The sequence below is a fragment of the Rhopilema esculentum genome, chromosome 20, assembly GCF_057945365.1.
Source record: "Rhopilema esculentum isolate cy_ngs chromosome 20, ASM5794536v1, whole genome shotgun sequence".
Taxonomy (NCBI): domain Eukaryota; kingdom Metazoa; phylum Cnidaria; class Scyphozoa; order Rhizostomeae; family Rhizostomatidae; genus Rhopilema; species Rhopilema esculentum.
Genome location: NC_142834.1, coordinates 12,734,082 through 12,757,146, shown reverse-complemented (window position 1 = coordinate 12,757,146; position 23,065 = coordinate 12,734,082). Strand labels below are relative to the sequence as shown.

General features: G+C 36.6%; 1 protein-coding gene across 7 annotated transcripts in view; it reads right to left on the bottom strand.

Moving 5' to 3' along the window:
* Positions 1-23,065, bottom strand: part of LOC135687084 (papilin) — a 103,084-nt gene that overhangs the window by 13,154 nt on the left and 66,865 nt on the right. For 6 of the 7 annotated variants that reach the window (XM_089114323.1, XM_089114322.1, XM_089114325.1 and 3 more), the window contains 3 exons: positions 17,383-17,455; positions 6,450-6,931; positions 2,824-2,920 (listed from right to left, as the gene is read on the bottom strand). In XM_089114323.1, the coding sequence (XP_088970449.1) occupies positions 2,824-2,920; positions 6,450-6,931; positions 17,383-17,448 (645 nt within the window). In that variant the 5' untranslated portion in view covers positions 17,449-17,455. Of the gene's footprint in view, positions 1-2,823; positions 2,921-6,449; positions 6,932-17,382; positions 17,598-23,065 lie in introns of those variants that run through there. The other variant, XM_065203538.2, reaches the window with a different exon arrangement.

Sequence of the window (23,065 nt, the reverse complement as noted above, 5' to 3'; positions counted from 1 at the left end):
GCAGAAAATCAGCGAATTTATTACTTTCCAAACATTTTTTCTTTGTTCCATAAACTAATAAAACGATTCATATATATAAATATATATTTATGTCGCTAATATGCAACCGAAAGACTACGAAAACCTTATTTGGCGGTCTAGAAATCCCATCTAATACCAAGGACAGTTTTTCACAACTCGCAATATAATTTGTTTTGGTTATTTAAAACTTTCAAACTCAATAAGAATAAAATCCTGTTACTCGTATTTTCTGAAATATCTTCATCTTGATTTGGACCTCCGACGGGGTTGGTTTTAATTTGAATATAGTAATTGTTAACGCACTTAACAAATAATCATTTTAGCAGGAGACTTAATTCTATCGATGATTTTATTAAGGGCTGTTGCTAAGGTGCAGATAAGTTTTCGACGTGTGCATTCAAAATTTCTTATGATGACCAGAAGGTAATAACGAAACAGGCTGGTTGCAAAATCTTTCTAATTATGGTTTTGCCATTTTTACCAAAAATAAATGCATGTCTATGATGTGGTGTTTACAACTAAACTCACTAATATATGTGCTTGGGAAAGGATTTTACATGATTTCTAGAAGACAAACTACAGGAAGCTGAAATTAATTCATTTATGCTTGTCATTTATAAAAAATGACTGACGTATTTTTGGTCATTGCTTGCTAAACATAACATTTTTCTGTAAATTTCTTCAGATTAAATAATATGAGCAGAGAAGGAAACAAACTTTGGATCTAAAGTCAAAATAAAAATTTTAAGAACAATTATTCTTTAGAAGAAAGCAAGAAAAGCGATAGAAAAATTGTCCACGCCGAAAATTTTCCACTTTCTTATACCGAATAAGCCACATCGAAAATGTTTTCCAAAATCCAAGGATGACGAGAAAAGCCCAATATGCGGGTGGTAAGTTTTATCAGTACGAAATATAGGATATTTCCATAATCCAATTCTTTTGTTAAAAAAGATAAAATTTCTTGGTCATGTTCCAAAATGGGTCATGGCTGTCAACAAACAAATTCAATATTAACAGCTCTACCGGGAACTAAGGAGAATTAAATAAAGTATTGCAAAATTGAAAACTATGGTTTAGATAAAAATACTAGCTGCATTATTCAGAAGCCAAACAAAAGCGTTTGGGTTTAATCTAATAAGGTGTTGCTAGCTAAGTGGGAATGTGTAACGCTTTGAACAAGGTTACAAATTTTCAAAAATATCTAAGTGAAACGATGATCCCAGTTGTTAAGGTAAAGGCCAAAACAACATGTTTTCTAGCACCGTTTCGCCAAAACTCGTGTCTACTTAGCAACAAATAGGCTCAAATGCTTTTAGCTAGAAGATTTACTGTTGAGGTGATGCTTAAAGTTTACTTTTCAAAATAATGCACTCTTATGATTTGTGCAAAAATTTTTAAACGTCTTAGAAAAAGTAAACAAACTCATTTTTTTGATAAGAAACAAAGGTCGATGTTGAGTACTCCAGTTTCTTAATGTTCTGGAAATTTCAATACTCATTGTTTCTTAAGAGTTTCTTAATTATGATGTCATGAATGATGTTATGAAATATTTGTGACCTTTTTTATCATGTCAAGAGATTAGCTTCCGTGCTGATGCTGTATCTAGATATGGGAAGTATATTTTTATCCCTTAAGTGTCTTGAGTTCTAGGCCATCAGGGCAATCATGTTCTTGGATTTTTCAAAATTTCGTTGTTCTCAGTTTTATCACGATTTAACAGTTTCTTAATTTTTTTGCTTCGAGTACTGGAGTTTCTTAATTCTTTCTGACTGTCCAATACTCTTTTAGCCAGTTTCTTTAAAAAAAAAACTGAGCGTAGTTTTTCACAAGGTTTTTAGCATAATTTTCCTGAGTTTTCAAAGTATTTAAAATTACCAAACTGCTTGAAACTACCCGAAACCAATTGAAACAATCCAAACCTACCAGCTTAAACAAATGGAAAATCACTGTTTACTAAAATTTGGGCAAAAATAGCTAATGGAACATCGTGTACACTTGTATTCGATTGTATTCGAAGGCACTGGATACCCAAAACATGATACTATAGTTGAATTGTTTGTTTTAGTTTGTTTTGTTTTATGCTTTGTTTTGTTTTATTGTTGTTTTATTTTTTGCTTCATATTTTGTTTTTTGTTTTGTTTCAAATTGGTGTTGAAGAAGTGTGAAGGTGCTTAAATACGAGAAAAAGTCATTGCAAAACTCTCTCAAATTTCGATTGTATTGTCCCACCTGACGATTAGCTTGGCCACAATCACGATATTTCGAGTAGACTGACTTTTCATCAGAAACAGGAATAAGATCTAAAGATTGAATAGGTGATTCTAATGATTAAGCTTGCTTTGACATTACCTGTTTCCTTCTTTCAATTTTCTCTTCGTAAAATGAGCATGATTATTCGACGGAAAACTACTAAGAAACATTTCCAGGGAAGGAAAAAAGGGATTTTCGGTTCTAAAGCGTAATTCTAGGGAAAAGTGAAAGGCAATTGTAAAGCGAGACCTTTAATGAATGTATGAGAATAAAGGAGGTGGTTTTAGTAAAGATGGCAACGCGCAAAGCCATGACTTCATCCACTGGTCACGGTGTAAATGATGGTAAGTCTGATTTATGGCGTTCTAAACCACAGCAAAACCGAAGCAAAGATTATAAATAACACAGGCATAAAATATAACCAAATCTGTAGCCGCAACCTTAATACCATCTTGATTTGGATATGGACGAAAGACAACACTTTGATACTTAGATATAAGCAAAATCGAGCTTTTATTGAATGGAGCATAGTTATGTGTAATCGCTTACTTTTGTATTGCAAGGTTGGAACTCTTTGCCGAAACCAGGGCAGTTTCCATGATCACCTTGTCCCTTGTACAAGCTGAGGGTCATTGACAATTTGGCACTAAAAATACATAAAGCACGGTTAGAAGTGGTTACGAATTTCTACGAAAATGCAGTAAAATAAGAAAACAGATCGGTAAGAGGCAATAAAAAGTATTTCGTAATGGCAATTATCAATGCATTGGATTAGACTGATCATATGTGTGAAGGTAACTGGAAGGCTGGGGTCGAGAATTCAAGTTTACACGTATTTAATTGTACAAATAAAACATGAGAGTATTTAAGCCGAAGTGGAACACAATTCACAAGTATGTTTCGTTAACAAATCGCACTTTACAACCCTGACAGCACAAGACGCAAAATTCGCAAGACGTAAAAACAAATATTATATAAATAGTACGGGGAATCAAAGGGGAATTATCGAGTATTTTTAGTCTGGTTTTGTCAACGTACAACAGTAATTAGAATGAAAACTTTAAATATCGTGGCTCATTAGTAACCTCAATAACAAGATAATTTAGGTTTATAGGGCATAACAGGTGGCAGGAAACTCTCCCCAGGTTTCTTTTGAAACTTAAATCGATTTTCGTACTGTAATTGCAGCAAAGAATGTAAACAAATAGTTATTTCTTTCCCAAATTGCATCTACCTCGCTCATCGATTTTAACGAAGATAACAACAGATAACATCCGGTTGTATAGAGTTTTCTTATAAATATAAGATAAATATCTAGGAACATTATCAATATTCAACATTTGATAAATCGTAATGGGCTTAGTTACAAGAAAATGAAATTTTGGCAAATTCGTCAACATAGAAATCTTTGAAGTCAACAAGGAAATGTATTTTGCTTGAAAAATTGAAGAAAGACAATTATAAAAACGATTGTTTCTTGATATCATAAACTAATATGATGAGCAAAACGGAAATCTGATTTTAAATGCGTACTGTTTTTGGATTTGTAAAAAGATTTCCTGAGCCACATGGCCGGATAATCAAGAGGAACGGCGATATGTTGTATTAGAAATGATAAAACTGTAACGGTGCTTGGTTTGAGATATTCAACAAGGCATATTAAAAAAATGAGAAATTGTATGTTATTTTAATGAATAAAAGCCAAACAGATCAATTTCGGAAATAGGATATGTAAACATAACGTTATGTTTGTCCAAGGCAATGCAAATCCCAAATCCAGGTCAACTGCTTGCACCATGCACCTATAGGCAGTTGTGAAGATGTAGCCAGAAACAAGATAATGTCATCAAACAACCTTTTGGTGGTACAAAATTTCAAAATGGCTTTGAAAAGAGGAAGTATTTTGAGTCATACTGAAACTTTTCGTCTGACACTCTTCAGAGTATAAAACGTCAAAAAGCAGTCTGAAGGTTTCGATGACCAATAAAGGAAATGCCATATATTTTGGGAGTTGAAGTGAATACGGAGGAAATCATCAAGGAATTGAGCGGTTTGGCAATGACAGGAAGTTCTCTTTTTGACCTGTGACTCCTAACAATGATGTCTCGGAAGGTTTTGCTTAGAACTTAAAAATTCTATTGATGCTGTTTTACCCCGCCTATTCATCGAACATATGTCCATTGTAGGGAATTGTCCGTTGTAGGAAAATGTCTCTTAAGGCGAGGTGTCTGTTGTATGGAGGTGTCCCTTGAAGCGAGGTGTCCGTTGTAGGGTATTCTCCGTTGTAGGGTATTCTCCGTTGTAGGGAGGTGTCCGTTGTAGAGAGGTGCCCCTTGAAGCGAGGTGTCCGTTGTAGGGTATTCTCCGTTGTAGGGAGGTGTCCGTTGTAGGGAGGTGTCCGTTGTAGGGAGGTGTCCGTTGTAGGGAGGTGCCCCTTGAAGCAAGGTGTCCGTTGTAGGGAGTTGTCCCTAAAAGCAACGTGACCGTTGTAAGGGGTTGTCGGTTGTAGGGGGTTGTCGGTTGTAGAGAGTTGTCGGTTGTAGGGAGTTGTCGGTTGTAGAGAGTTGTCCGTTGTGGGGAGTTGTCCGTGGTGGGGAGTTGTCCGTTGTAGGAAGTTGTCTGTTGTAAGGAGATATCTACTGAAAGGATGTGTCCGTTGTAGACATCCACGAACGTTTCACTGTAAACATTTCCGTAGAAATAATGCATCGAACAACTCTGTTAGCTGATTCTGAGTCAGCGCTGACTCTAGTGAACCAAAATCTTGACTACTTCTATATCGATGTCAAAGATAAACGCTATGCAAAACAAAATACACATTTTGAAAGGGTGTTTTGTCAAAAATGTATAGATGGCTGACAGAGTTCAATCTTTCTTTGATTCTAATTTGGGTGTGTTGAGTTTAAACACATTAAATCATATCACTGGAAAACATAGGAAATTGCTAACACACCCTATGTTGCTATCTTTAGAGGTTTAATGCTTGATTAGGTAAAGGGGAATGGGCAGCCAAATATTTGTATGAGGTTTTTAAAAGCAAGTTAGACGAGGTGACTCGAACACTGTGCATCTATGAATTTCAAGTTAAAGTGAAAAATAAGGCAGCCACAGTCGCTCTTTGTGCAAAACCATAACACAATAAATTTAATCCGCATGGAGTTCACAATGTTATGCGGCAACAAAAGGCTTAGAAGACCACTGTTATTGCGAAGCAAGGTTTTTCGTAGTCATAAATTTAGCAAGGTTTTTCGTAGTCATAGGTTTAACGTTTTATCACCAATATGACATGTCAGGGAATGTTAGCAGGAGGCACAAATGACGTGAAAGCCCTTCATACGACAAAATTGCGATAGAGTTCATGGCGACTTGCATCTTTGGTTGGTTAATGTTTTTGAGAAGGAAACAGCTCTGATTCGACTCAAAAACCACAAATAAGGGCCTTAAATAGGATCATAATCCAATCGCAAATATGGTAAGATTATTAAAATGAAGAAAGGAGATTTGCACTGGCACTAAGAAAAAGAATCAATCGTTTTTGTAGGCGAAGGAAGTTTCATTGAGACCAATTAATTGATCATCGACCCCAAGGGTGCTCTCTACGTGAAGTTAATAATTCATAAAAGGTGCTGGTAGGAGTAAAGATTCGCTGGAATTTTAATGAGAGCTAAAGAAACGGAGATTGAATGATTGTGAAAAGCTCAAAAGGAGGGGAAAACATACACGAAGAAAGCACTAGAGCGATGGTCAAAGATGCCCGCAGAAGTCACTAAAAGAAGTGTTCACTTTAGGTCATTTTGGCTGTTGACAAATGAATAAGAATGAAAATGGGTGGTTTGAAGAGAAGTTGGAAATTTCCCAAAAATTGCTGAAATATAGCTTTCAAAGCTTGGACCTAAATGGTTTTGCATTGAGCTTTAAAGAAAAATATGAAAACAATTTTATATGAAACGAAAGTTTGGCAGCCTATAAAACAAAAACGAACTTTTAACACACTCAACTGAAGGTCAATGGGTAATGTCCTTTTCAGCCCTACTGACAAATATATCTTAATAAAAGAATTCCTCAGGTTTGGTCCCATGTTTAGGCCACGCACACAACTGTTGATGTTTTTTTAGCTCAGAAAACTGGTAATGACGACTTAGAGACAAAAGGGTATAAATTTCATATAGACATACGTCAAGCAGTTTCTTGTCCTTTCTTGGACTCCACCGTTGCAGCTACGAGAGCACTGGGACCAACTGCTCCACTGTCCCCAACGGTCGACCTGGTAGCCTCCGTAACCATACAAGCTTGGCGCTGACAACGGCAAAGGTGAATGGTTGGGGGAATAGCCGGGTATCTGGGCACCCAATGGAAACCCTGTCTTGTACGGGGAGAACTGGAAGGCGGTATTTTTTTGGCCTTGCGGCAGATAGCCTTGGTTTAGCTGTCTCAAGTAATTTCCATAGCCAACTGGCCGATATGGGTTCCCTCCGTTCAGATTATTGAAGCGTCCCTGCAATGGACGGCGAGTACCAAACGGTGCGTTGGGTTGTCCGGCTTGTGCTGCTAGATAATTCGGTCGATAACGAGGCAACTGATAGCCTCCGTTTATAGGCACATACTGACGATAATTCAAACTACGGTATCTGTTGTGTCTATACAGCTGACACTGTACCTAAGGAAAAAGGGAAAGAAATTAAATAAAAACAAGCATGTTTAATATTATAGGTATTGGTATGATTAAAGCGGTTCTTTCAGGCATTAGAGGGTTGCTAGGGAGGAAAGACTGGGTAATGGGAGAGCACTGGTTAGATTAAAAGACAAGTTTTATTTCATCAGAATAGCTCGCATAAAAACTTGGCCTAAAACAATAATAAAAATGGAGCCCAATCATTAAGATTTTTCTCTTTTTTCAGGACTTCCTTCCCAACAAAACTTGATTTATTGAATGAACTGCCCTTGAAATTGCCAAAAATGTTCCCGTGCTTATAATGCGCGTGATTTCATGAAATCGGACAAGGCGCTCGTTCCCAAAAAGATAAATTTTGTTATAATGAGTTCCAAATTTTTGCAGTGAAGAATTTTGGAGCAAATTCGTCCGTATCGGTCAGACTTTCCAATATCACCCGCATAATTGTCAAGAAATATACCTCTGCTAGGAAAACACTTGTCACGCTCCATGTTGGTACAATCAACATGTCGCTTTGCTTGTATCTAATGCATGTTTCTTTGCTCTGCTAATACAATTGGTGGTTTAAAAATCATTTGTCTTATCAACGAAGAATTTCGTGAATTGGCAGGGTGTGCGGCATGATGTCGAATTTAATGTGTAGGTTGAAATACCGCTTGTTTTATGGCTAATTGTTTATTCATGAACAAAACCTAAAGACTCAATCCTAGATCTGACAATGAATATAACGACTATACCATCTGTTATGGAAAACTTGTTTTTCTCTTGCCGCTCAACAGCTACTGTATCTTCGGCCACCCACAAATTAAGAAAATGTTTATCAGGACTGAAATGACTTAAAAGTTTATTTGATAAGTGTACAGAAAGGAAAGCTTTCCTTAATAAGGTCATTGATTTCATTAGCAATTCCAGCAAATGTTTCCTAGTGCATAAATTTGTCGGGTAACATTTCCCCAGGCTAGATATACGAAGGCAGAATGATGAAGTGTCGATCCTAAATTCGGAAATCTGAAAATATCGTTAGTATTTGGAGTTAGTTCATGCCTTTATGCAGTATGCTTGATCAAGAAAGTTTTACCCACCATAAAAGATAGCTCGCATATATAGGCTTTGGTTTTGCTGAATTCACGTTATCATGAATCTTTCACATATCATCTATAATCTAGCTCTCATATATTCTCATTATAACAAGCTCTCGTTTAGGTCTGGGTGTGTACCAAATACTTGTTCATTGGTTGCCGATTAAAAATGATCATTGGTTGCCTACTAAACTTTGAGGATAGTTAAAGCTGCATAATATTACTAAAGTCAATGGCGGTTCTGGGCAGTACGTGAAAACCTTTGCTGTTATGAATATGCCACACGAGAAATATTATCTGATCTTATCAAGGCAAATAGACCGATGACAAGCCTTCTGCGACTCTTTCACGAGAAAGTTGTATGGTCTACAGACCCATGGATTAATGTTAAGAGATCGCTTTCCCGAACTTTTTGTTTATTCAGTACTTAAACCTACAGAGTGGTGAAATGGCGATAACTCCAACAATTATGGGTTCGAATGCAATCCACCCCTCCCCCCCCAAATGAGAAGCATTAATTAAATGCTCTCAGGAGTCTTGGTTAATTTGAAATTCTCTTAATTGGATCCATGGTTTTGATAATCACTACTATTACATTAGGACAGAAAGACACTTCGTCAACACACATACCTGGTTAACCAGAAAAGACCTATTTATGGGATTAGGGTATTTGCTTTGAGATATTTTCATTCGCAAATAAGTTACAAATTTGGAGAAAGAAAGCTGCCAAAATTTGCGGGCAACAAACAACAGTGATTTATTTTGCCTAGAGGCAAAAAGGCGAGAAAATCAAGTTCTTTGGGTGTCTTTAGTTGAGTTGTGTCTTTAGGGATTGGTGGAAAGAGAACGAGAAATATATAGGATAATTATGGAGTGAATGATTGCCATCAATGGAAAAAATCTTGTTGCAATTGGAGCATTCAGTATTGATGGCAGCCAGCAGAAGATAGAATTTTTAAAAATCTATCTATTCAATTTCGGAAGGCACGAACCAGCTCTCATTCTATTTGGAGAACTAAAACTGCCTCTGCAGTATTATAAACGCGGAGATACATAGGCTTTGGTTTAATAGAACCAATGACAACTTTATGAAATGGAGTAACTTTCAATTTGGGTCTTTTCTTTGGTAAGACGTGGATTTGCTTCAAGCCTCTCTCTTAGCCCCTTTGAACTTGAAAAAGTTTAGTCCAGGAAATATGTTGTTTATCAACGAAGAGAGTGCAAGGGCAAAGTAGAAAATGGTTGCGGAGATGCGGTCTAAGATGCTGGGTCATTTCCCATTCTTGAGTTATTTCAAATAAGTGAATTGTCCAGATTACATTGAAGGGATAACGGATCAACAGTACTCGGGTCCAGATAGAATTCGTAATCGATGTCATCCGGTTCTCATAGAATATATCTTTCTCTGTCTGCATATTCTAGTCGTGATTTTAAGTTTATCTCAGCACTACACAAGTATAATGCATTTTTTGGGGTATCAGGTGCAAATCTGTAGCCAGATGAGCTCCAAAATCGCTGTATTGAATCGAATCATGACAAATGATTGCAATGTGACCCGGAATGACAAAAACACTGCTAAACCAAGCAAGTAAAATATTTGTGAAAATCAGCTAAATCCGCTTAATTTACAAACTAAAGCCTACTTTCCAGTAATTAATTATCTAGTTACATAAAGTAATTTGAGCAAAAGCCCAGCTTTAAAGGCTCGGCAGTGTTTCTGAAAACAGCCTTTGTTTTCCATTGCGCATTTGGCTAGAACACAATTTCTGTGTAAAATGTTTTCATAGCAGTGAAATGGCGGCCACGTTAGTCCTTTTCGCATCTGATGTTGCGAATAAGCATGTTGTGTTTTCAAATAAACATAAATTAAATCATAGAAACTTTCTACTGGAGTTGCAGTCTCTTTTCTTTCAAAATAGGTAGATATGTCATAGAGAGATGGTATATGTCGTGACTATTGAAATTTTGCAATGAAAAGTCAACAAAAACAATAATCGTAGTATCGATGTTGTGTGAAAATCGAAACACGTGAATCAGCTACCTATCGCGTTTAACTGTTATCCAAAATGTCGTTTATAGATAAGCTGTGTCGTGCGATACTCCTCGATAACTAATTCCAATACATTTGAAATATTCTTCCTCCAGCTAATAGTGGCCGTTTTGCATTTATTTTATGCCTTCGTAAAAAAACCCGGTTTATGATTATAAGGAGGGGGCCACGAATGTGCACGCCAAAGGAGTAAAAGATGGAAGGAACAGCACTGTAGCAATGCGGTGGACGCGCAGTAGGAGAAAACCCATTTCTGAGATTTAAGGACAAAACATAATAGCGCAGGACATGACATGAATGAGCTTTTTCGAGAAAACATGGCGCAGTTTGGTACCTTATGGCTTGAGTAAACATTATAACTTAGGCAATGTATTATAGCAATGGTTGGATGAAGGTCAAAGATGGAGAAAAGTGATCATGAATGATGATCAAGGATATATGTTTGGTGGTGATTGCCATTGATTATTGTGATTGATCATGGTGATTGATAATGATCATTATAAAAATGACCGAAGACGATTAAGTTTGATTATGGTGATTGATGTTGATCATGTTGATGATTGAAAATGATCGTGGAGATGATTGAACATGCTCGTGGAGATGATTATGATAACAATCATGAATAATACGATAGATCATGATAGCCCACAATCATGTTGCAGATGGGAGGATGATCCTCTGGCAGCCTATAAGGTGAATTAAAATATTTCCAGCATATTCTAAATTTCACAGTTAATTTTCATTATCTTAAATTTTACTGCTGTATTACTTAGTTGATGACCACCTTGGTCGTCATTCAAGTTAGCAAAGAACTCAAGTAATAAAATTCATTTACCGATACTTGTACTCGATATTAAGCAGTGCATTTAAATCACTAGGCTTTCCATTCAAACAAATCCTCAATTGCGTGGTGTAATTAATCGTGTCAAGGAAGATAAGCCACATGTAATCTGCTTTTATCCGAAATTTCCAGTAACGGTAACCATTCATAAACAAATTTTTGGGGCAATAAGATATCTTAATCTTAAATAACTGTATATTTTTCATTGAGGCTTGTGAAATCTGAACTTAGATTATGCGACGTGTTCAACAGCCGGCATGCCTCAAGGGTTAAAATGATATTAGTTTGTAGTTCGTGTATTCTTTACATTTTGCTTTAAACGATGTTAAGAGTTCACGACGGTGTTAACATAGGCTAAAAAGTCGATGAGTCCCAAAGAAATGTAGGCTAGAATGGAATTACATGGGCGGTTATGGAAAACAATACGGGAGAGTAATAGAATACACTGCGATCTAAAGAACAAGAATGTACTTCGTCAACTAACAGTGTACTTCGGCGCAACACTTCATACCACGAAACAAGAAAACATAACACCAATACCATAGCAAAAATTAACAGCAATCGCCTCACTTCATGCCTCAATAAGACCCATCCTTTTAACATCACACATACCAAGGTAACCCCAAAGGGTCCATAGAGCGTTGAACAATAAAGCAATGTTATCATCTATTCTTGACGGTATCACTAGAAAAGTGGTTTTTGTATGCAATGGCAAACATTTTCGGAAATCATACCTCACATGCCAGAGATAAGCAATTGTCATCAACTCTTCGACGCGATCGAGAAACTAACCGCAGAAGGAGAACTTGACGCTTCTACGCGCAGTGACAACATCATTTGGCATCTGACGTACACGTTTTTTTATAAGACAGTATTTCAGAAGAAAGTTGTGCCCTAGGTTCATCAAAAAGTTAAGTAAATTCAGGGCTGGATCTTGGAAACCTATAAAAAATGGAACAATTTAGATATTCAAAGTTTCAAAGGAAATTGTGGTGTACGAGTGAAATATTTCTACAATACAGTAATGTGCTGAACAGGAAACGACAAATACAGTATGAGGTTGACCGTTTTTGAGAAATATAGCATATTTATAGCATTTCATCTTCTCCATCACTGCGCATGCTTAGTAACGTAAAACTTTCCAATTTTAAGTTAAGAAAGTGTTAGGAAAGTTGTGTTAGGAAATAGCTAAGAAAGTCTGAGGGCTGGGCTGAAAAAACTTTCTTATAAAGAAAACGTGTATATACAAATGCAGCATTTATATGCATAACAAGCTTTATGTCCATGGTATCTTTTCTAGATTAGCTTACAGATTTTGGCACAAGAGGGTTCAGTTTGAGTTCGTGTAAAAAGGAATGCGTTTGTCGAAGGAGGAAGGCAAAATGAGATCGTTTAAGAGCAAAACAGCTATCCATAACATCAAATATATTTTATTTAAGTAACATTTCTCCCATAATATTACACCATGCGTTGCTCTGCGATCGAAACATGACGAATCATGCAAGTTAGCAGTGAGTATATAACTTTGATCGACTTCATCTTCTTGCCTGTCCACTTGATTTGAACAATCTACCTCGTTACCAAAATACATACTTTCTCCAGGGAATTTTAGAACTATAAGGAATCATAAATGCACTGCTAGGAAGGCAAATACACCAGCAACTGAGTAGTGTTGGGCCTATTCTTAACGCCTCAAACCAATTGCGGGTGATGCCCAGTTGTGTAAGCGCAATTTCAGAAATTGGAAAACGTAAAACGGCGTATCGTTTATCATACCTCGATAGATGCAAGTTTATTCTGGTAGTCGATGGCCTTGATGATAATTAAAAAAGCTAATCCTGTTGAGAATAGATAATGAGGTATACGATACATAAGAAAATGAAAGACAGGAAGAAAAAAAAGACTAGAAAAAGGAAGGAATTGAGACGGTCTTACTTAAAACAAAATCTTAGCCCGAGGAAGGCATACATCCATCTAATTATCGGTTTTCCATATATCACTAAAATGGGATAATTTCAATTTTGGCTAATTAGTAGTCCATTAAGAGGCAGTTTGAATTTCCCGTTGAACCGATACATCCGTTTTTTGGTTACTAAAGAGACGAATTTTGGTTTGCAGTGAAAAATGAAGAGAGGTAGCAGGACAAACTGCTTTAGAGGCTCAAGTAATTAAACAAATGACGAGAAGACCAAAATTGACAAAAAATGCAAACAAGAAAATAGTTCGATTATGGTAGGATTTTAATCAGCGACAAGATTTTTAATTAAGAAGATACATAATGTGGTTGCTTCCTGCTTGTAAAGGATACAAAACGCTCACGAGGGATGTTTACATTAACGAGGCTAGGTTATCAAATAATGTTGCAATGTAAATGGAACAGCCGAGGAAATGGTCAACCTGCATTAAATACGCCTTTTGCTATAGTTAGAAAACTTTCGCTTGATGATACAATGCCTATCTATGGAAAGCTGAAGGACCAAAGCATAACAAACTGGGATCTAACGTAAGCCGCAAAGGTAGAATGAAAACGAGATTCACCAACGACATGACTGGCAGAACTGATGTCAAAGACGCCGAGAGCAGGGTGGGTGTATTTGAGTAGGGTAAGCGTGTATTAACCAGATATTGAATGTTCTAGTGAGCTAAAAAGCCTCAATTCGAATCCTAAGCCTCAATAAACCAGTTAGGGATTTCAATCTTTCAACTAAGTATTTTGAAGAAGAAAAATCCCCCTGATTAAAATGTTCAAGAGTTTAGGGGTCTCGATTGTTTCGTTATTATCTTTATATAGAAATACTGAGTGCAACGCCGCAGAAGGTTACGATCATCCGATTTTCCCGCAAATGTCAAACACTTATCAAATCCCTGTTTATTCATACCCTTGTTTGGAAGTTCAAGGTAACAAGATTTTGTACTTTGTAACCGAGATCAGAGATTACTTGTTAAACCAACTCGAAGATAAAGGCAAAAAGGAATTGATTAAGCTCTCTAAAAATAGAAAAAGAATCATCAATGAAATCAAAATTAATGGATTACTATAATAAAGTATGAGTTTTATTAGTTCGTAAATTCCAAAGAGGGCTCGAATTCTGTTCTTGTCATTTCGGCAAACACAGTGGGCAGGGAGCACAAGCTGCTTTAGACGTATGCCATTTCGTTTTATGAACGTTGTCACTGGTTCACAACCAGACTAGATGTCATGGGTTACCAGCAGCAATACTAATTGGTACGAGCCTGGCACCCAGTTATGCAAACAAAGGGGTAAAGCTTTCGAGTATGCGCAAGTTCTTGGAATTTGGAAATTCTGAGAAAGCCAAGGCAGTCAGATTTTTCTTAGTTTGGAAACCAAAGTTTAAAATACCTTTCTCGGGCAGTTAAAAGCCTGGAAATTATAGATTCTGTTGATGAATACCTTGTGTATAACGTGTGATGAGTAATTTGTAGGGTAAAGAAAAGAAGAGGAAACCCCACTTCTTTGAACAAGCACAATGAAGTTGATTGATTTTTGAGACAAAGCAAGTCCTTTTGCAATTACACAGTAGAAGTATAAATGTAAAATTAACGTCACCGGGCTAGAGAAGATGAATATAGCACAAAAATAAATTTGTCTCAGGGCAAGGTCACAGGGAAAAACCTAGCTTGCTTATCACCCTATGTAGACATTGCACTTTCACGGGCCCCTTCATAATCCATACCGTGGGGTTTCATTCCAAATACCATACCAATCCTTGTATTACCACCCTACTCAAATATAATACATATGAAAATATTCTAATTGGTCAAAATTGCAGAAATTTGTTTGAAGTATTTCCCTCACTGGAAACAATCAACTGATAGAGAAATTTAATTGCTAGAAGGCTCGTTGAATGGAAGGGAAAGTTGGAAGGGGCAGTCTTCACAATGAGTAACACAATCTTGCTTCCATAATGGTAAGTGCAGACGGGGATATTCGTGCATAGACCTTCCCAGAGACGGATCCTAAGCTTCAGTTTCCGAACTGGATTTACCCGCCCTCGGTACGAATCCAATGAGGAAAATAATACAATTTGTGACCCGGTTGTTTCGGCCATCCAGGGCTGAAATATGCACAAGAGCTAGGTAATCAGCTTTCCTAATATTGCCGTGACTCGTCTTTTACTACAGCATGACTGAAGTCATATTTACTAGAGATTTTTAAAGAGGAATCCAATTTCTACATGCGTTTTGTCTGGTCTTGCGATAATTGGATGGGGAAACCATTAGTACTTCGTATTATTTCCGTTTTTAAATCGAGTTGTTGTGGCCATCTTGCAGTGAAGTCTTGGCTAACGGGATTCACGACTAAGGCCACGAAATTAAGAGCTCTAACAGTCTGCCACCCGAAAACAATACGATTTTTGGTGCTGAACTGGGAGCTTAGACCTAATACATCCTGCTTGCTGCCTTACATGAAGGACTAGAGATATTGTATAGGATTTAGATAAAGATTCAATGAGGATCCACATGAACTGTACTACTTTGACTTAGTTTGATATAGAAGAGATGCTGCTTGAATTTATACAATGTTGTAATTACCAAGACAAACCAGTGTACACAGCAGTAACAAAGTTGACGACAAGGCACTTTAAATTTTTCAAAACTCCGAAAACGATAAATTCTTTTCTAACCCCAGACTGTGAAAATGGGCGTAACCCTTGATGACAAGGTCCTGTTTTCAAGAAAATTATCTTAGTTTTTGCCAGCATCAAAAACATTATAATGCTTTCTACTTTCAATTTTGGAACACTCTTACTTGCCAAACAAAGACGTTTTCAATTAAAGTTTTTTGACAAGAATCATTCGAAAAATCCCATTGAGAAAGCAACGAGCTTGGTCGCAGCGGTTCTTTCGCGGTCTACTTTCTGTAGTACTGTATTATGAATGAAATACCAAGATAGGCCACTAAAAGATCCTTTCAGCGTAAAACCGCAATTACGCTGGAAAAATGTCAAGAAAAAGCTTTGTCAACTCAAGCCTTCCTTGATTTAAGTTCAACTGATCCTATATTATATAATTCATAAAGCAAATTCTTCGTGTTATTCAATAAATCATTAATTTCGGGTTTAGGAATTGCCCTGGAACGCAACCAAAGGGCTGAAAAACTGGATAAAGGGTTGAATGAGCACTGCATGGGAGCGGTTGGGAGCTGGGGTTCGAAGGTAAACCAAACTCGATGGTTTTTCTAGAAAGAGGGTATATTTTGGCAACATATTGACAGAACGTTTGATTTACTAATATAAATTTTTCCATATGGAATTTCGTTCAGGCAGAGGTCACAGCGGGTAACTTTACATTGTCACGTGATTTGTCTAGGTATCGAATGTTGTTTTCCCAATACGTTCAGTGGAGAGGTTGACCGAACTTAAAACTTTCAAATAATGTGGTTCTTTCTAAGCTCCTACAAATTGTACACAGATTTATCAAATGTAATTCATCGAATGAACATTATAGTTATAAAGGGCAAAGTTGGCTTTAATCAGGAAATTGGGAATTTTGAAGCATATGAAGATATTTTACGAAAATATCACAAATGTTATTGACTGGTAAATTATTTAAACAGGCTCGAGGTTTGTTTGGTGCAATACCAATATTTTAGAAATTCATCTGATTTTTGCCTTCGGGGTTAAATATAATTGATTTTAAATATAGTTGAAATTAAATTGTTTGCGAGTACTATTGCTTTTATCAAAAGAAATCTGCGAATCGAGAGCCCCCAAAACTTTAAAAATAAATACTAGAATTTGCAAATGAATCATAGTAGATTATTAATGGTTTGCGTAAGCATTTCTTTCTACGGTCGACATAATGTTTGACAAAAGCAACCTTGTGCAACTTCGTTTTAATCCAAAATGCCAAAAAATGCAGTCAAGGGGCGGTGTTGAAAGGCTATAACAGAGCATTCAATTGTTCCACTTTGTTGGGATGAGCAGTCGGACTAAAAATTTTAAACAGGCAGGGGAATTTCAAAAACTTTGTATTGGACATTCTGCTAGCAAATCGAACAAGATATGATTGAATCGATCATTCGAAAAGGGAGCAAGCATGGAAATATGTTATATTCGAAAAACATCTGAAAACTTCACTGTTTACACCGAATCTACACAGACTTACAGAGATAAGAAGTTGAATGGCATTCCTCGGCTTGAACATTGTTTGACAGCACGTCAACAAAAAATTTGGGATCGGTGCGATTCAAATTTCCTTACCAAGCACACAAAATGGAATTAGGAGACCTTCAAATCAGTGTGCGGTGAAAGCAACCGGGATTTAATTGAGAATTTACTGTTTTAATTCTGGTTTTAGGTATTTATAATTCTCATTGAAGGTTCTGTCTTTACGAAAGATGGGGGTCAATTGATTGGGCTCTCGAAGAATGCCAAGACAAAATAAGGTAGAAACTCAATTTCGGTTAGAAATAAATCTACAATGCGATTTGAAAAAAACGTACCTGGGTGATGATAACGAATAGCACATTCAAACACGTTAGCAATGTAAAAGCTCCCATCTTTAACATGCCAGATCTGAAGAGAAAAACAAACTTTTAACCAAATGTAAATATATCTCTCACAATGACATCCAAAGCTGCCTCAGTTCGAAAACAACGCTTGCCAATGTCTGCCGCGGTTATCGTATTTCATGTGTGTTGCGCTCTGCGAGGTTAGAGCGAGTTAATTACGGAAATGTTCACAAACCAGCTTATATAGAAGGAATGCTGACCAAGACAAAAGAAGATGATAAACGCACAGAATGCAAAGACAATAACTCGCTATTCTTTAGGACCCAAGCAGAAGCCTCGTTGTTAGAAACCCTAACATTGGGTAGATACTGTAACGAGGTCTATCATGATGTTTTTGACTTCAAAGGGTTGAAGAATTTTTGGTAAAGATGAAATGCGGAAGATATTCCGGTAGACTATTGTTCTTTGAATTAAGAAGGAAGAAAGACCTGACGTCATAGATACCCGGTAAGTGGCTCCACTGAAATTACAGTAAATTGCAGTAAATTGACGTTTTGGAATTGAAATATGGGGTTAGAAGCACTGTCGCGGGGCTTTGGCATTAATTGTAAAAGTGCCTCTGAGCTGCCAAGAACAGAATGTGTTTGCATCGAGCTGTTAAAGTGACAATAACGGGGAGGGGTCAATATTTTAGGACAGGCAATAGCTATTTAAAGAAACAAGGGTCGGCAGCTCCGGTACGCCAGTTTCTGTATTTTTGATTATACTGCTGCAAAGAGTAGAACTGATTTTTCTCAAGACATTCAAGTCTTACTGAATTATAATCCAATCAAAAAATATTCTATACTGTGTTATTTTTATATTTTATTAAAATAGACTTCCGAAGTTGGTTATGAGCAATTTTTTAGAATTTTTGAAGAATTCTTACTTTCTACCCCCTCCAGATTAGGTCATTTGTAACATACACAGAAAATTTTCGGTTTTCAGCGGAAGTCCATCAACAGTCATATAATCTGTAAGTATTGGTTGTCAATTCAAAGTTATGGTAACGCCCTACAAGATAGGGCTTGATCAAATCGAAAGCGATGCATAAGAAGAAAACGTTTTTGTGACACGTCAATTTTTGTGGTTTCTGAATCATCGCTTAGCTCCGTATTTGGAAATAAAATAAAGTGAAACTAAATCTGTGCAATTTTACCTGCCATAAATGGCCATCAAGTCATCAAGTGAAATTATATTTTTGAGTAGAACTTGCCATTTTCTAGTTGATACAACAACATATTTTTAGTTCACAAATTCTGGTAGAAATTACATCATGGGCCATTATTTCTAAAATAGTTAAGTGTTGATAACAAAGTTAAATGAATGGGAGCTACCGTTGCCATGCTCGTACGTACGAAACGAAATTGGTATTGAGAGGGCTGCCAATTGTATTGCTTCCCATTCAATACACTGTTATTAAGGAAATATGCTACAGTTTGACAATTATTGGGGAGGGCTACAGTCCCCTAGCCTCCCTACCCTACTTTTGACGGACCTGCAAATTTGTAGTACAATTCCTTATGTTTGCGAACTAGAATACAAGTCACGGGAATTTAATCCTATTCAGAAAACTTTTCAGATCTTTCTGTGGAACTACCATGGTTTGTTCTGCAAGAAAAATAGAATATCTTCCAACAGACAACTTTTTATGTGACTGAACCGTTAAATTTTTTGTTTTTTTATTAATAGAATTTTGAAAAAACTGCTAAAAAATGTTGAAATGAAAAAAAGGAAAAAATTGCTAAATTGTAGTAGGCCTCTGATGCCTTTCTGCGGAGTCTTTAAAAATCCTAAATAAAGTATTTCTCACAACTGTTTCTTTGCGAGACAAATAAGTTAGTATTTGAAAACGCAATATGATTTCACTTTTCAAATGATAAGTAAAAGATTCGTTTTGGATTTCAGCTAGTTACTTGAGTTAATAGAATGTAATCCATTTACAGGAAGGATGCAAAAATTCGACTTTTTGGAAACAATGATACATACAGATTTTACAAAGAACATTGATATCACTGGAAATTATTTTAAACATATTCAGGAAAGGGAGTGACAAGGGCACTCCTTAAACACGCTTCTTATCAAAACCCGTGTAATTATTTCTGACTCATTTGCTTTATGAATAGAGGTTAAGAAAGTAAGATTAACCAATAGAGACCGTGAAAAAATTCTAGAACAGAGGCTGGCGGAGATACAAAACAAATCGGAAGAGAGGCCAGTTTGCAATTTAGACACCTAAATTTCATTCCAAGATCAAAACCCAGCCCTTGATAAGTCAAATCCAATTGGAGATGTTTCAAGCATCTCGAAAGGTAATGTTTTGCCACCAATGCATTAGAAAGTAAGTAGAAAAAAGACCAACTATTCAGCATTTTTGCATCCTTGCGTTCACGCGAATATTGAAATTTGAACAAAGCAAAATACAACACAACTTGCCATTTCATCTTTTACTATAGAAGTCAGAATTAAAGACAAACAATTAACAATTCATTTTTCCGAAAAGTTTTTGCTAAGAATCTAAAAAGCGAATTAAATACGGCACCATTGAAGTGAAGAGAGAATCCGTTCCTACTTCTAAGATTAGGGCCTAAACGCTTCTAACAAAGCCAACTTTTGTTAACGGTGACCTTCGTGACATAATCATGGGGCATCTAACGGTCACAAAGCTCATATATTGAGGCTTATTCCCACGATGCAAATGGCAAAAGCTTTCCTTCTTTCTGCGCCAATGTAATAGCGGTATTTAAGGCTGATGCACAAACATGACAGATTAAACAGGAACGTACGCCAATGGGGCGGTGCTGATTAAACAACTGGATGTTGCATTGTAGCCTCTTTATAAATACGAGATAATGCATGTATGACATTATGAACAAAGTACGGGTCATTGAAAAATACAAGGCCTTGAGGCATGTTGTATATCTCTTCAGAATAGTATAAGGTCTGCAATACCATTCTGGTGCGCAAAAGCAAACAACTAAACGTGCCGCCATTATGCTATTATCTTCATTAACTGTTCTCTAGAACTTTGCTCAATCCCTTTCTCATTCTCAACCAGCATTTAACAAGAGACCATAACTGTTCACAGAAATGCTTTGATTGTCGGAAACTTCCAAAAGAAAGGAGAAAATCCATTTACCCTATCAAGCAGCTTTTCTACGTCTTGCCGATTCAAATCAGTTGCCATGGAATGGTCTAACATTAGTTAAATCGTAGCATCAAGAAATCAAGTGGCAGTGACATGGGTGTGAGAAATTGGGGAGCTGGAAACAGCCCCGAAAATCACGAAAAAGCCATATATTCGGCAGACTCGGCATTATTTGCTACTTACTCGGCAAACTTGGTGGCTGGCATGAATGAGAAAACTAATTTTGCACCGGGATACCTCTTTTCTATAACCACCCCCCGAAGTAATCCAGAGTGGTTTTCTATTAATTTTTACTATTTTCAAAGCAAACTGTTCCGTAATTCGAATTGATTTGAGCAGCAGAAGGTAGAAATTTAATCGTCTATTACATAGATGCCATGAATAACATTCATTTAATATCATTTTGACGTTTATGTTGAGTCTAAATTTCATTCATTGATTGAAATGGTCGGAACTTAGGTAGCATTGTGGATTTGTGCCTTACTTCGGAGAGCTTTCGGTAAATTCTAACAGCAGCAGGAATCAGCAATTTACAAGAAATATCATTTGAGATTGGAGGTGTACGACTCTAAACCCTCTACTTAACGTTTGCCGTTACTTAAATAACAGTCGTTAATACTTTAAGTAAAGGTAGGAGGTAGGCGACACTTATCGTTATTAACGAATCATTAAAAGGTATGCTCTCCGCTTGGTGAATCCGCGGCGTCACATTAAAATGTCTGGTTTGAAAAAATACAGGATAAGCTGCGAAATGTTGCTATGCGCTTGTTGAACGCTGATGATATGAAGATAATAATGAAGTATTTTGTAACAGATTTGTATTAATTATATATGGCTTACCGAAAAAGTACAGTCACAGAGAAAACCGACTAAAAAGGGTGCGAGACAGCTCTGATGTTAGCACAGAATTCTGATGTTAGACAGTTTATCTCTGAATTTGCCAACCTGCTGCAAATATTGGCTTAAAAGCATGTATTTAATCTTCAAAAAATCGAAATTCTAGATTTTCCAAAATCATTGCTCAAATGTCTTTATTCCAAGTTATAAAGTGGATATGCAGATTTCGCTGGGCAAATTAGCAAACTTTCATTGTAATTGTTCTCCCATTATCTTTGATGCAACTACCTGAAAATCATAGCTCAGCAAAATCGAAGGGGCTATAGCCCCCCCCCCCCAGACATCCTGGCTCTGGTGTGCTTGATATGAAGCCCCAAACACTCAGCAAGACTTCTAATGCAGTTCTCAGCACTGAAAATTTTTTCTTCTTTTTTACATAGTCAAGTTGGTAATACGTCTGTTAATTACAAAGACGTCAGAAGAGTTTAGGGTAATGCAAGTAAGACATTATCATAATTTTCTTCTCTGAACAGTAAGCTTTGATTAGCTCAAAATTGTGAGTTCCGCGCTGCTCTATGGCCCTAGTTCTGCTTTTGTTTTTCTCTGAATTGGCTTTCGTTCCAAACTCTGATTACATTCCTTCGATTACCCTCTTTCTCAATAATTACACGACCGGATAGGGCTGTTAAAAAACTTTTATGTGTATCCCGGTCTCTAAACGTCGTAGGAAAAACATGCGAAATCACCAGTAAAACTTTGTCAACAAATAAGCGTAGATGCCAATTATATAAGCATAGATAACGGGTTCATCTTCAATCCTTGGTTTAACTATCCTGTTATAGAAAGCAAAGGATTATCTGATAACAATTTTTGGTAGGAAACATGGAGAGAGGTTGGAAGGATAAGCAATTTCAAGATAAGGAAACGAGATGGGCAAGATTAGTCTTTAGAAGTAAGTACATGATCTGCTATTTGGAAAGAGTCTGAGAAAAACCACACAATGAGAAGAATTAAGAAAAAGCTTTGGCTGTTTCTAGTTTGGCTACAATCACATCAGTGGTGCCGTAACAAGTGAGTTCATATTTTGTTGGACGAATTCTGTGTTGCAAAACTTTATCATACTATCGAGGTAAAATAAGGAACTACTAAAACATAATGGAAATGTAAGAGCAACGGCTCATTAGCCTTTGCAAGGATTGCTCTTGTCAAATGTAGTCTTGTTTCGGACAACATAGCTCATTCCACAGTGGGATGCGAAAAGGGAAGCTAATCGTTTCATTAGACTACACTCATTTTTTTATAAAAAAACTGGCTTTAAGAAACGAGTACTGGGCAATCAGAAAAAATTAAGAAGCTTCAGTACTCGAAGCAAAAAAAAAGAAACTATTAAATCGTGAAAACAGCGAAATTTTGTAAAATCCAAGAACATGATTGCCCTGATGGCCTAGAAATTAAGACACAAGGGATAAAAATATACTTTCCACGTCTAAATACAGCGTCAGAACGGAAGCGAATCTCTTGACGTGAAAAAGGTCACGAACATTTCATAGCATAATTCATGACATCATAATAAAGAAACTTTTAAGAAACTTTTAAGAGTGAGTATTGAAATCTCCAGAACATTAAGAAACTGGAGTACTCAACATCGAC